This window comes from Ovis canadensis, chromosome 7 (genome assembly GCF_042477335.2).
Source record: "Ovis canadensis isolate MfBH-ARS-UI-01 breed Bighorn chromosome 7, ARS-UI_OviCan_v2, whole genome shotgun sequence".
Taxonomy (NCBI): domain Eukaryota; kingdom Metazoa; phylum Chordata; class Mammalia; order Artiodactyla; family Bovidae; genus Ovis; species Ovis canadensis.
The window spans coordinates 113,147,515-113,162,612 of record NC_091251.1 but is presented as its reverse complement, the minus strand read 5'-3'; the positions used below and the strand labels follow the sequence as shown (position 1 = coordinate 113,162,612).

The 15,098-nt window shown below is 41.7% G+C and overlaps 1 protein-coding gene across 6 annotated transcripts in view; it reads right to left on the bottom strand.

The window, feature by feature from the left end:
- Positions 1-15,098, bottom strand: part of GOLM2 (golgi membrane protein 2) — an 84,182-nt gene that overhangs the window by 43,959 nt on the left and 25,125 nt on the right. For all 6 annotated transcript variants that reach the window (XM_069597321.1, XM_069597324.1, XM_069597323.1 and 3 more), the window contains exons 2-4: positions 7,378-7,432; positions 2,109-2,211; positions 552-642 (exon numbers count right to left, since the gene is read on the bottom strand). In XM_069597321.1, the coding sequence (XP_069453422.1) occupies positions 552-642; positions 2,109-2,211; positions 7,378-7,432 (249 nt within the window). The remainder of the gene's footprint in view (positions 1-551; positions 643-2,108; positions 2,212-7,377; positions 7,433-15,098) is intronic.

Below are 15,098 nucleotides of genomic sequence, written 5' to 3'. Positions count from 1 at the left end.
GGCAGACTACACTGCAGGGCGTGAAAGACGAGTGTTGTCAAGACTTGTAAATTTAAAATTCCTTCTGTTTCTAGCAAGCCTTCCATAATATTTATCTACTGGAACTATATGACTTAACAAAAGAATTTGCCATCCCCAAAATATGAAAATAGTGGCTAGCATTTCATTTCTGTATTTCAAGAAAGGAATCAGAAACAACAAAGATTGGTAAGTAAAAGTTTCTCAATTTTTTTTTCTATTTCTCAAAAGCATAAAATACGAAGTAACTTATTTTTCAGTAACATGATTATCCACTTACAAACTGAGAAATAAACAGCAAAAATTACTTTTAAAAGTCTGGTAAAAGTTATTTAGCTCAAAGTTAGTTTTAAGAGCTGAGGTTTTATTTTTGCAGATGTTTAATTTACTCAGTACTAAAGTCACTGAAGTCATTTTTAGAATTACATAGGCTAAAATACTTAAAAATATGTTTTATGACAAAAATACAAATTTTAACTTCTAAATTACAAGATTTATAACAAGAACACATTTTAAGTATTTTTAAAATTTACCTTCTGTTCCTGCAAAAACTGGTCTGCTAACTTTTTAATATTTTCTTCATGCTGAGCTCTTAACTCCTTGATCTGTTGTCCACACTGAAAACTAAATTAGAAAGTCATTCTTTTAGACTATAATATCTTGGGTAGATTCTCAAAGATGTTTAGAAGTTGAAAACATACATCTGTATGGATAAAGCATTCAGTCAGCAGGAGAGTGGATAGGAGAGGGCAGAGAGCAGACGTGAAGACAGCTCACAGTCAAAATTCTTAAAATACCTGAATCTTTAATAGAGGATGAAAATATTGATAAAGCTAATTAAAAAACAAATTAGAAATATGAATTTTTTAAAAGAAATTTTAAGCAGTTGCATCAGATGAGTCATCAAATAGTATTGAGTTATCCAAAAAGTTCGTTTGGGTTTTTCTGTAAGATGTTATGAAAAACTCGAACTAACTTTTTGGCCAACCCAATACTTTAAACACAATAATAAAAGCCTAAACCATAAAAAGAGCAAGAACGGAAAAAACTAATAAAAAAGACAGAATGCAACCAGCAAGACAAAATGTAAAGGCACAAACAGATAAAATTATGAATTTCAACTGGACAAGCAGGCAAAGAACACAGAAAGATCATTCATGTAAAAAGAAACAACAGATACATAGAAAAATGTTACCTTCCACCATTTAAAATGCAAATTAAGCTTCCTGTATGTATATATAGTACTTTCCTTATTCCTATACTAGTGAAATTAAGTTAGAATTATAAAAGTCAATGTTGGTGGGGCTACAGGGAAACATTTACAGTATAAATTAGTATAGTCATTTTACAAAGCAATCTTTCATAGATGTGATAAGACCAATAAAACATTCTATCTCAGAAGTTCTGTATTAGAATATAATCAGTGAAATAACATAAGAAGAAAAAAAAATCCTTTTTGCACAAAGATTTTTCCAGTTGATAATCATAACAGTGAGAAAAGGAAAACTCCTACAGTGGTCCAGCAATTGGGAAAGAGTGAAAAAGCTCTAGCATACTAATATACTGGACTAATTTATTACCTCTAAGTATGTCAACCTTTAATCCTAAAGATACACGGAAAATTACTGAACACCATTAGATTAAAACCACGTATGTAGTAGACGCATACTGACAGCCGGCAAGAGTAAGATGTCAGAAATGGATAAACAGTTTAAAATACGGTGAATCTTTCTAATTTTTGGTATGCAGACCTAAAAAACACCTTTTACTGTAAAACCGATTTCTTACATGATTTTCTGTTTTACAATGTCTACAATGTCTTGCAATGTCTATAAGGGTAGATTCAACATGACTTGTATGAGATATTTTCATGTTCTTCAAGCTATCAAAATAAAAGAAAACAGATTTCACAGACACATACAAGACAATAGAAAAGGAATTTATTATTGTTTTTTTAGAAAAGGAATTTAAAAGACTTAGTAAAATGAAAGAAGAGAAGAAAAACAGACTCTAGAAAGGAAGAAATGACCTGCCTGAATGTTGGACAAATATTCAAGATTCACAGGTACTCACTGCACGCAGAATCTCACCTCTCATACTCTAGCCTCCTCACAAGGTAAGTACTGTTCTTCCTGTAGTCCTGCAGTTGGTCTTCCTGTCGGAGAAACTCCTGACGAAGCTCAGCAAGTTGCTCTATCCACAGAACGCAAACAAAACAAAGCACAGGGGTGAAGCCTCCTTGCTCTGCTACTTCCTGTTAGGAAGGGACGGGGCTCCTAAAATCACATGCAGGCCTCCATTTACGCACTCATCCTCTCGAGAAGTTAAATTACGTAACTAGTACCATATTTAAGTGCCTTTCGTACCCATGTATAGACAATGAAATTTATTTTTAAAACAAGACAGCCTCAGTGGCTTTCACATCCATCAGAAATATTTAAAAATTTTACATCTTTACACATTATACAGACCATATGCTAAGCTGTGGAAGCAAACCATGAAGAGCTGCCTCTCTCTAACCCTAACTGCTCTGGAAAGTAGGGGAATCACATTTTTTAGATGTGTTGGCTATGGATGCAGAATTCATTTTAAAATCACATTTGATTCCCAACTTAGGTACCTATCTCTTTAGATCTGACTTCCAGTTCTGCTACTGAATTATATCCACATACACCAAAATTCCATTTACAAAGCTTATAATCTCTGGACCAGAGCTAAATGTTTTAGTTGTAATGAATAATATGACATTTCAAACTGGATGGTAAATTAAAAGCTGAGCCAGATGCTCGTTTGTGAACATTTAATCTATAATCACTGTCCTCACGTTTTCTAGAGTTGCTCCATCGAATCCTACAAAAAAAAAATCCAGCCAAGGAAGAGAAAATCTGCCAACAGCCTTATCAGTTAAGCAAAAGCAGTAATTAAGAAAGTCTTGATTTTCATAAATGGGAACAGAGGTCTATTCTATATAAGCAACATCTACTTATTAAGACTAAAATATAATTTCTAACTATAATATGCCAATATTATAACATCTGCTTTCCACAGAAGGCTTAACAAATTAGTCTTATTACTTTAAAGGCGCCCAGAAATCCTTGTAAGTTTTTAAAAAGCAGATATAAACATAAACTTTTAATAGAAATATATCCATGTAAAAAAATAAGAATAAAATTACATCAAAATGCTATCAGTGATTAAGCTTAGTGGTGGGATTCTGAGCGCATTTTTTTTCTCTACAACTTTTATTGTGGAATCATAACTACAGTAACAATAACAAATAAAAATGTTCAGGTCACATGAATGCTTGATGAGGTATATAAAGTTTAACAATACGCATGTAATAGCTATTGTACAGGATTAATAATCAAATATGAAATGTAAATGATTCACATAAAATGCTTGTAGTTGATAATTATGCTTGCCTATTCAAGCCACATTTTTTATTATTTTAAAACTTTAATTAGGGTGTAACACCAGGTGAGTTCACGGCATACGTGCTGGTTTGATTCACCAACATGCGATAAAATGACTGCCCCATCACACCAGCCAGCACCTCCACCACCTCACATAACTACCACTTTTTGTGAGTGGTGAGAACATTTGGGACCCACTGTTTCAGCAACTTCCAACTATACGATGCAGTGTTGTTATAACACAATATTGTTAACTGTAATCGTCATAGATCACCAAACCTTACTCATCTTGTAACTAACAGTTTGTACCCTTCAGCCAACACCTCATGTTCCCCACACATCTCCCAAACCCTGGAACCACCATTCTACTCCCTGTCTCTGTGAGTTTAGCCCAAGTCACATTTTAAATTTCTCCACCTGCTCTATTAACTCTACAATATGCAAACATGGTTGATCTCTGCAGTTTCCAGTCATGTCCCCTACCTCAGATAAAAGTAACAAAAGAGGTATCCATGAAACACATACTCAGCTTGTCACCTGCTCCCTGGTCCCACCTACTAAGAAGCAGAGGGCAAGAGGGAGCAGAACCCTCAGCTATGGATGTTGATTCTAAAGAACAATGAGATCCTGGCAGAAGGCAGTGACAAAAAGTTTTGTAGCTTATAGACAGAGTTAACAAGCAAAGATTCCAGAACGGAAAAGTTACTTCAATTTTTAAAAAAAAGTCAAACCAGAAGGGTAATGGATCTCAACTGCTGATCTACAAGACCCCTTCAGGCTTCTTTTTCCTATACAGTAAACTCACTAAACAGCTAAGTTTACCTTCAGAATGAACGTGAAGCATGTATGATTTCTAGATTTGAAATTGCTTCTCTGCTTCCCCAAAATGCTTCTCACTAACAGTATTTGAAATATCTTTATCAGGAAATAAAGTCTTCCATTTTTAAATGGAGATAAAAGGCTTAAAATTCAATTGACCAAAAAAAAAAAAAAAAAAAAAACAGTATTAATTTCAGTGCATGTAAAGTACCAGGTTCTAAGGGTATGGTTTTTCCAGTGGTCATGTACAGATGTGAGAGCTGGACCATAAAGAAAGCTGAGCGCCAAAGAACTGATGCTTTTAAACTGTGGTGTTGGAGAAGACTCTTGAGAGTCCCTTGGACTGCAAGGAGATCCAACCAGTCCATCCTAAAGGGCATCAGTCCTGGGTGTTCATTGGTAGGACTGATGTTGAAGCTGAAACTCCAATACTTTGGCCACCTGATGCAGTGAGCTGACTCATTTGAAAAGACCCTGATGCTGGGAAACATTGAGGGCAAGAGGAGAAGGGGACGACAGGATGAGATGGTTGGATGGCATCACCGGCTCAATGGACATGGGTTTGGGTGGACTCTAGGAGCTGGTGATGGACGGGGAGGCCTGGTGTGCTGCAGTTCATGGGGTTGCAAAGAGTCGGACACGACTGAGCGACTGGACTGAACTGAACTGAACCCGTCTGAACACAGGGAAAGGAATATAAAGCATGGAGCTGATTGGTGCTTTGAACAGTTTAAAATAAAGACTTGAAAGGGGTAACAGCAGAGCTGCCTGGGGGTCTAGTGGTTAGGGTTCTACAGTCTCACTGCTGTGGCCCAGTTCAGTCCCTGGTCAGGAAACTGATACCCCACAAGCCACATGGCAAGGCCAAGAAAGAGCGGGGGTGGGGTGGGGTATAAACAGACCTAAAAGCAAAAGTAAAGACAAAAGTTTTCTGTGTCACAGTTTTACTTCCAGCTGATTGCCATGTGTTTATTTTGAACTCAAAGATACTCTGTCTCGTAGGCTGCTCAAGGTCAGCACAGCAGAATGCTCTGCTTAACTTAAAGAGCGTCAGGCCCAAGGCCGACTGTCCAGACGAGCAGTAACAGCAACAGCAGCGCATGCTATAGAGGGCATGGCCATAACCCCTCAACTTAACTTCAAAAGATTAGGGATATGGTTGAGAAAGGGGTTGCCTAGGATGAGCTTTTAAAGCCAAAAAAAAAAAAAAAACCTTACTTTTCAAACATTTTTATTTCAAATTTTCTTTCAGTGATAGGCATAAAAAAGGGTAAGTTATTCTAAATAAATCAATGTATACTAGGATGTTAATTTACTTTCTCAGGCACTAAAAACAACTCCAATCTTTTTATTTCCAAGAAAATATTAATTATCATAAGGGTTTTTTTTTAAAGAATCTGATGTGTATTAACTCCAATATATCTGACATTAATGTCAATGAAAACAGGCAAATATGGATTATACTGTCAACTTGTCAAGAAGTTAGTTTCAGTAGAAATAGTTCCTAAGGTGCAAAAGTCACATGAATGAAACTCAATCTCACGAGTTCAAAAGTTGCACAGTTACGAGCTCAAATCAAATCCTTTTTCTTCGCTGAAGTCTATCACCTAAAAATCAGAACATCTCAAGACCTACTTCAACTCTGGACACACACAGTGCGGTAAAGATTTTTACTCAGTAACACGGGCTGTCATTTTCTCCAGCATACACAAGGAAAGCCCTAGCCCACCACTGTTTAGTGAGAAATCGCTCTGACGACAAGCAGAATCATTTGCACAAAGTGCGAGCTGCCAGCAGCACTGGCGGGGCGCCGCCTTCTGCGCCATCCTGCACATCCTGAGCCAAACAGGGGCGAGCGCGGCACAAATGCCACAGAGACAGCCGTGGCCGCCAGGAAGGCGAGCTCCTAACAGAAGAGCAAAGCGGCTCAGATCCGAGACCGCGCGCCGGGAGCGGCCCCGCGTCTGGGCTGTGAGCCGCCGAGGCTGCCCCTAGCGGTTCTGCCTGGTGAGGGCCAAAGCTTGCATGAATTAGCCAGCGCAGGCTGGCTTCCTCAAGGGAGTGTTAACAACACATTACCTAATCCTACAGAGGTTCAAAACGGTTATAAAGAAAAATTTATGAAATCAGAGAGCAAGTACTACCCACATAGATAAATTCAGAGAAACTGCATGCAAAGTTTTAAAATACGCAGTGTTGTAATCAGAGGGTGTGAGGGAAAAGAGGGATAGTCCTTGGACCCCAAGTTCCAAAGGCCAGGGATAGCATGAAGTAACGCGAGCAGTGTATAGAGCTTGTTCTCTCTATTATTTTTCATAAAAGCTTTAGACATCTCCTATCACCGCACCAACCCCAAATATTCACTGGAAGGACTGACGCTGAAGCTCCAATACTTCGGCCACCTGATGTGAAGAGCGGACTCAGTGGGAAAAGACCCTGATGCTGGGAAAGACTGAAGGCAAAAGGAGAAGAGGGCGGCAGATGGTTAGACAGCATCACCAACTCAACCGACATGGCTTGAGCAAAGCTCCGGGAGGCGGTGGAGGGCAGAGGAGCCTGGCGTGCTGCAGCCCATCGGGTCCTAAGGAGCCACACTTGGCTTAGCGACTGGAGGGCAACAGCCACTTCATCAGAATGAAGCAGACACACTGCTCATCTGTCCAGTCCCCCTCCAGGCTCCCTGATTTCCGTTCCAGGCTTCCTTGTTCCCAGGGAATCTAAACTACTGAGCTTGGGGACCTGCCCAAAGCACTCCCAGAACCGAGTGGACTATTTCAGCAGGCTGGACACAGCACAGAGGGAACGCTCCTAACCCTTTCCCTAGCAAGCTGACAGTCTCCGAAGCGACACCGCAATTTTCTTTAAAGATTCTTTTAACATTTCATTGTATGAAATCTGTCCACAGCACAAGAATAAAATGCAGACCTCAAATTTTAACTTGTACTTATTATATATAAAACAACATTAAAATTTTTTTATTATCTCTTAAGACAAAAGGAAACATGTTTTGCCATCGGAGGAGCTTTGTTCAAAACTCTATTTCATTTAGCTGTCTGACTTGAGGATTTCTTAATTCTTCAGGATTTTAAACATTTAGTGAACTGTAATTTGTAAGTAAGTTTCTTACCCTTTAAATGATGTATGTCTGCCATCTGATATGATATGTTGTTCTGCAGTTTAACCTGAAAAAAAATTGTCTTAATTTTACTAAAGAATATGTAGTTTTGCTCATATTTACCTTTTCCCCCTCATATTCACTTTGAGCTTGATAATAAGTACAAAAGAAAAATATTTAAGTTACGTATGCCACATTTTCCAAAGAGAATTGTAAGTTCTGATTTTGTAATATTCATTTTAAATTTGCATAAGAATATTCATTTAACTTAATATATAGTACAACACTGTTTGAAAGTTTGAGGTGAATATTGCTTTTTGAAAAAAAAAATCAGATTTTTTTCCAAAATCTTACCAGAAGCTTTTCAACTCTGTATTAAGAAGAGAATTAATGCCAAGTCGGAAGTACTTATTGTTCATCAAGCTCCCCCAAGAGGACAGAGATTATACAGGACTCTCTGCTGCAGTCGCTGTCCTCTAGAAGCCAGCACATAGGAGGGCCAGGAACTGAAAGCACACCCAGACAAGGCTCAGACTAAGCCTTACCACTTAATTCAAGAATTAAGACAAGGCATGTCCCAGATAGGATATCAAGCAATGAACTACAGTGTCTCAGTTCTTGTTTAAACAGGTTTCAGCTAACTGTAAGTCCAACTACAGTATCACTACAAACAGTTCTCTGTCAATCTTAACAGTGACATTATTTTGAAAGGCACAGATTGATTTACGTTGATCAAACGCAGTACCATGAGTGGCAAATGATTATGCTACATACCACTTAAATCTCTGAAGAAAACAATTTTTAATTTTTCATCTTGAAATAATTTTAGGGTCATAGGAAACTGCAAAGATAGTACAGAGAAGTCCCATATACCCTTCACACAATTTCCCCCAGTGGGCACATCACAACTTCCAAACCAGGAAACTGACACTGACCCAGCAGGTACAGCTCTACGCTGCCTTATCATACGTATGGACTCGTGGAAACACCACCAGACTCAAGACACAGAACTCTGCTGCCATCACAGACATCTCCCTCACGCCTTTACAGTCAGACCCATGCTGCTTCCCCACGATTCCTGATCCCAGGCAGCCACCAGTTTGTTCCCCATCTCTGTGATTTTATCACTTCAAGAATGTTGATAAATATAATCACGTGGTATGTGACCTTCTGAGGCTCTTTTCAATCCGCAGAATGTGCCTGGGCTTCCCGCCTGCCAGTGCAGGAGACAGAGGAGACGGGGTCGATCCCTGGGCGGGGAAGACCCCTGGAGGAGGAAACGGCAGCCCGCTCCAGTGTTCTTGCCTGGAGAACCCCATGGAAAACCCCATGGACAGAGAAGCCTGGTGGGCTACAGTCTATGGGGTTGCAGAGTCAGACACAACTGAAGCAACTCAGCACACATCAATATTTCACTTCTCTTTATCCCTGAATAACATTCCACGCTTAGTCGCTCGGTCACATCCGACTCTTTGCAACCCCACGGACTGTACAGCCCATGGAAGCCCCCAGCCTGAATGCTGGGTTCCCGGGGACCTTCCCAGCCCTGGGGTCAGACCCACTTTCTCCTGCGGCCCCTGCGCTGCAGGCGGATTCTTCACTGCTGAGCCGCCTGGGAGGCCCAAGCACTTACCAGCTGGCCCTTTACAGAAAAAGTTCGCCAACCCCTAGTCCGAACTGACAGGATGAGGACAAGAGACAAATATATGTGAGAGAGACCAAAGGGGAACAACGGATAGTCTGGCTGACTGACTAGACTGAGGCGTGAAGAGGGAACCTTGGGTCGCGTCTCGGTTTCTAGAGGGAGGGGACTAAGGGGAGTGAGACTGCCGCGCTCCACCTCAGGGAGACACGGGGAGAGCAGGCCTGCAGTGGGAGGGAGCCGTGGGGAGATGGCGTTGCCTCAGGTCTGAACCCAGTGAAGCTGAGGCACTCGTGACACAGCCAAGAGGAGGTCCTTAATAGGGAGCTGGGTCTGTGAGCGTGGAGTGGACCTAAGAGCCACGACCAGCCTGGACCGCATATTCAAAAGCAGAGACATCGCTCTGCCAGCAAAGGCCCGTCTAGTCAAGGCTATGGTTTCTCCAGTGGTCACGTATGGATGTGAGAGTTGGACTGTGAAGAAGGCTGAGCACTGAAGAATTGATGCTTTTGACCTGTGGTGTTGGAGAAGACTCTTGAGAGTCCCTTGGACTGCAAGGAGATCCAACCAGTCCATCCTAAAGGAAATCAGTCCTGAATATTCACTGGAAGGACTGATGCTGAAGCTGAAGCTCCAATACTTTGGCCATCTAATGCGAAGAGCTGACTCATTTGAAAAGACCCTGATGCTGGGAAAGACTGAAGGCAGGAGGAGAAGGGGACGACAGAGGATGAGATGGCTGGATGGCATCACCGACTCGATGGACCTGAGTTTGAGTGAACTCCGGGAGTTGGTGATGGACAGGGAGGCCTGGCATGCTGCAGTCCTTGGAGTCACAGAGATGGACATAGCTGAGTGACTGAACTGAAATGATTTGAGAGTTACTAGCAATTCACTTTCGCTTTTCACTTTCATGCACTGGGGAAGGAAATGGCAACCCACTCCAGTGTTCTTGCCTGGAGAATCCCAGGGACGGGGGAGCCTGGTGGGCTGCCATCCATGGGGTCGCATAGAGTCGGACACGACTGAAGCGACTTAGCAGTAGCAGCAGCAGCATACAAATAGGAGAAGGCAATGGCACCCCACTCCACTACTCTTGCCTGGAAAATCCCATGGATGGAGGAGCCTGGTGGACTGCAGCCCATGGGGTCGCTAAGAGTCAGACACGACTGAGCAACTTCACTTTCACTTTTCACTTTCATGCATTGGAGAAGGAAATGGCAACCCACTCCAGTGTTCTTGCCTGGAGAATCCCAAGGACGGGGGAGCCTGGTGGGCTGCCGTCTCTGGGGTTGCACAGAGTCGGACACGACTGAAGCGACTTAGCAGCAGCAGCATACAAATGGCAATTGAAACCACGGGAATGAGCTCACTGATGAAAAGCTGCAAGAGGCAGCAGGAAAAGCTGACACCAACAGCTGTGTGGTCTGCGATCGAAGGGCTGCTCTCTAATAACTTCTAATTAGCCTCTGTCTATTTTCTTCCCACTTCTTTTTCAGTAGCCCCCCTCCAATCTGTGATTTTGCTTTCTGCGGTTCCAGTTACCAGCAGTCAACTGTGGCCTGAAAACTGAGGAAAGAAACAATTCTTAAGTTTTAAACTACGTACTGTTACGAGTAACGTGGTGGAATCTGGGCTGACACGGTCTGTTGCGCCTGGGATCCCTAACCATCATCATCGCCTGCTGCTAACAGCCGACTCACAGCACCACAGCTCGACGAGCCGAGATCACCCAGAGCAAGCGCTCCTCCTAACCCATCACCAGGAGAGCAAGCGCTCCTCCTAACCTATCGCCAGAAGGCCAAGAGCAGCCTAACGCTGCGTCATTTCCTCATCGCACATCATCACAAGGTGAGTCAGGTGAGAGACATTCTGGGAGGGAGAGAACACATTCATATAACTCTGATTTCAGGATATTGTTATAACTGTCCTATTTCATTATCGTTGTTGCTAATTTCTTACTGGCCTAATTTAGAAATTAAACGTTATCATAGGTATGTATGTATGTACAGTGAAGTCGCTCAGTCGTGTCCGAATGTAAAAACCTAACTGAATCTAGGGTTTAGGCTACCTGTGGTTTCAGGTATACATGGGCAGTTCTAGGGATACCTTCCCTGTGGATACGGGGGATTACTGTATTTCCATGATGCAGTTTCCTTTTGCATTCTTTACCCCTCCAAAGACCACAGCTATCCCTCACTTTTGTTTACAAGTTTTCATTACTTTGGTTCTTTTATTCATTTTTATGATGCTATTCTGGCTTCTCTGTTTAAATTCTACTCTTGAAACAGCTAGAGAGATGCTATTTTTGAATACTAGCCTATGAGGGACCTCAGCTTCCTGGACTGTCTCTTTCATATCCTAAAACTCTTAAAAAATTTTTAATAGAGAAGAGGAAATTCACTCTATAGACTATGAAAGTACTAAAGGATATTATGAGCAGTGCTACTTTATTCTTATCAGTTTAACTTTCTCGTCAACCTTTTTAATTGAGGATGGAGACGCTGATCCCAACAGCTCATATATACAGTCCTCATATTTCAAAAGCTGCTCTGGAACAATTAAAGAGAAAACCACAGCTTGTCTAAATAAAAGCCTTTCCTAATTCAAACAGAATGAACTTATTTCCCACCTCATTCTCTGGCCGGGTAAAGATTTTCCAGTTAGCTTCTCAGACCCCCTCTACGGCACATCTCATGCTCTCTACTGTTCCTCTCGGTCTTTGCAGCAGGATTCTCACAAAAATCTTATACTCAGCGTTTAGTACTAGCAGCAGGCACCAGTTCCCAGCTGATCTCGCTTCCTGTCACCACGAGCTCCACAGCGCTGCTCACCTCGCCTTCCACATGCCTCTGAGCAGAGCTGCCAAAGGTCCACTCAGAGGCCTCTGGTAGATCATTAGACCCAGAAGCTCTCTCCCTTCTACAGTACTTGTATTATGTTGTTTAGTTTCAGAGTCTAGATGTCTGCTACTAAATTATCTGTTCATCTTTTTGACACTGCACTACCACGGGCATCTGATACCTCTTCTCTCCACATATACAACGCAATCCCCCAAATCCTTATGTAGCTCCTAAAACAGTTTGACAAAAAATTCTTCTAACTTTCAGTCTCACCCTTTTTAAGGCAATCTGAATGTGTTTCTTACCTACTACGCACTCCTTTGTTTTTGCAAAATCCGAGCATGCAAAGCAGTGACCTAATTTCAGCTCTAACCTTGCGTTTCTGCCATCCTGGGTCTGCGTAAAGCCTTCTCCCGCTTGGTTTCTGATTTCTAATGTTTCCTTCAGTGTCTTCAATCTGGTTTTCTTTACTGTTATGCTTTTCACTAATCATTTCTGCGCACAGATAGGTCTCTTCAGTCCTTTAACTTCTTTGGTTTTTAACCCTCTGGGAGCCTTCCCCTCTTTTAATACTTCCACCACCTCCTCACCTTCAACAGGAAGCTGATTATTTCTCCTCATATTTTTAATTTCCTGGTGTTCCAAGGAATTTGTTTATCTTTGAAATGACTCTATCAAAACCTCTCAGCTGTTGAGAAATTAATTTGAGTTCTCACCACTGCATGATTGGAAAAAAGGTATTTCACTTTGCCATATATTCTGTCGACCTGGTGACGCCATAAAATACAGATGGTCCTCTGCACCCACCATTTTATATAAAGAATTTGAGCATCCATCTCTGCACAGGGGCTTCTGGAACCAATCCCTTCGGTACTGTGGGAGGACTTTTCTTTCTAAATATATTTTAGACCAGTAACAGTGTACAAACCTTAAGAAGTATTATTTAATCCTTATTTTATAAATGGATTTTCACTGTCTGGCTTCTTGGGTTCTTTTTGGTTACTTTCAGATTTTTCCCACAACATCGTTATTTACAATATGAAAGAAAGACACCAAATACTCATTTTCTCTTTTAAATTTCTTTGGGGATGAGAGGCAGGTGTGTGCAGACAGACACACGCACACACGTGCATTCACAAACGTCTAACGTACACCTATGGCCAGAGAGACTCCAACCCAGACTTGGCCGCCCCTCCAGACTCCCACAGTGCTCAGAGTGCCGGGCCGGCTTCAGGCTCTGCTGGGGAAAGCCTCACATTCCGTCTTTTAAAGACCAAAGCATTCCCTCAGATCACAGGCAGTCCTGTCCCTAACCAGCGCCACTTTGTGTCTTTCTGCCCCCAAGGTTATCAGAAACGAGCATCCACGAGAACAGAAGCTGTCCCGCGGGGCATCCCCTGCCCCTGTCGGGCGCGCGGCCTGACCCCGGTGAACACCGGCAGTGTCCGCTGAAAGCCTCCTTAGGCTTCAGTGTTCCGTTTCTCGGTACTATACGCTTTCCTACCCTGAGTTGGACTTTATCCCCACTTGTATAATTCTAATTATCCTTCAGTACTTCTGACCGCCCTCGTTTATTTCCCTTTGTTATCAGCTTCACTGCCTTGGCTAGGCTTCGCGGCACCTCTCTCCTCCTATAGAACTGGTGTGTCTGGCATCTGGAGTGCATTTACAAATCGGTCGTTTATCCATGCTCCCTTTGGCCTTTTCCATGTTAATCTCTCAAAATGTGTTTACGATTCTTCCTAAGACTTTTTTCCCCTTCTTCTTCTGAGGCATGTGTTCTTTATCTCTTTTCCCAGTAAGAATTATCTTCTCCTATTTCCTTATAGCATTTCTTGCTCACCCCAGCTACTTCATCTATTTCCCTCTAATCTTTCTTCCTCTAATACCTAACACTTAATCTTTATATTTCTGCCATCTCCTGCTGAAGCTCTCTTAATGCCTCCCCATCCCACATGGCTACTCTGAATTAATTCTGGCAGCTGTTAACAGCTCACTTGCTCTGCTTTTCTTTTCATTCTGGGACCTTGAAAATGGCTCAGCTGTGCCTGCTTCACTCTCATTATGACCTGTTCTCAGGCAAATCAGCTCAACCATACGACCACTGGTCCCAAAGGCTACAGACAACTGGCTTTTCAGAGATGTCATTTCTGGCTCCTTTCCCTTCACACTGGAACCATTTTTCCTGATTATATCTCATACTCAGATGATTTCTAGAAACAATTCTATCTTCAGTATTATAACTGCCAAACCTGACTGATGCTCACAATCTCCTGGGGAGCTTTAAGAAATACATACCCTTGCCTCCCCTCCCCTACTCCACTCCCCCCTCCCCACCTCCAGTCTGACTCAGCAGCCTGAGGATGGGCCCCAGAGTCTTTTTTTTTTTTTTTAAGCTAAAGTGATTCTGATAAATAACCATATTCAGCACTCATCTACTGTATGTCTTTGACTGGTACCTATATGAACTGGATCAAAATGGAAAATTAATAATAATAAGTACTAAACACTTATTCTGTGCCAGGCCTTGTGCCAAGCTAAATGCAACAATACAAGTATTACTGCGGTTAGTCCTCTGAGGTGGGCTCTGCATTCCACAGATGCATCGCACAACTACAGTAGATTCTGAGTATTCTTCCTCGTAGTCCCAAACCAAAGCCTGCGCTCATGACCAGCATACCTACACCAGATCAATAGTTAGTAGGGATCTATAACCTTTTGATTTCTTATTCCTCATACACTGCACACATATAATTCAGTCAACATTCCAAACACACCTGCAACTTTTATTGATAGTTGATCTGTTAAAGAATTAATCTCTCATGAAGCAAGTTTTAGTTTAAGCTATACTCAGTTACATTTTTAAAGAGAATAAGATAAGCAAGGTCTTTGGTCTTGGTTGGCTATAATGAATCATTACAAAGGTTTTTATTTACTCATTCTTTTTTTGATAAGTCATTTATAAAGCATTTACTGAGCATTCACTATGTGCTAGGCCTGAGGATATGAAGGATTTGGTTTTGGTCACAAAGAATCATTAAAGTTTGTTTATTCATTCGTTCTGTCAGGCAGTCTTAAGGAAAGCATTAACTGAATACCTAATAGGTGAACGACACTGTAGAAGGCCTAGAAATTTAGCAATATACAAGAAACAGGAGACAGGTCTGGATAAAGAAACATTCTGGAGTCATCAGCATAACTGAAGTTTTCTGCACAGACATGATTACTTCAGAAAAGGACAGAATAAG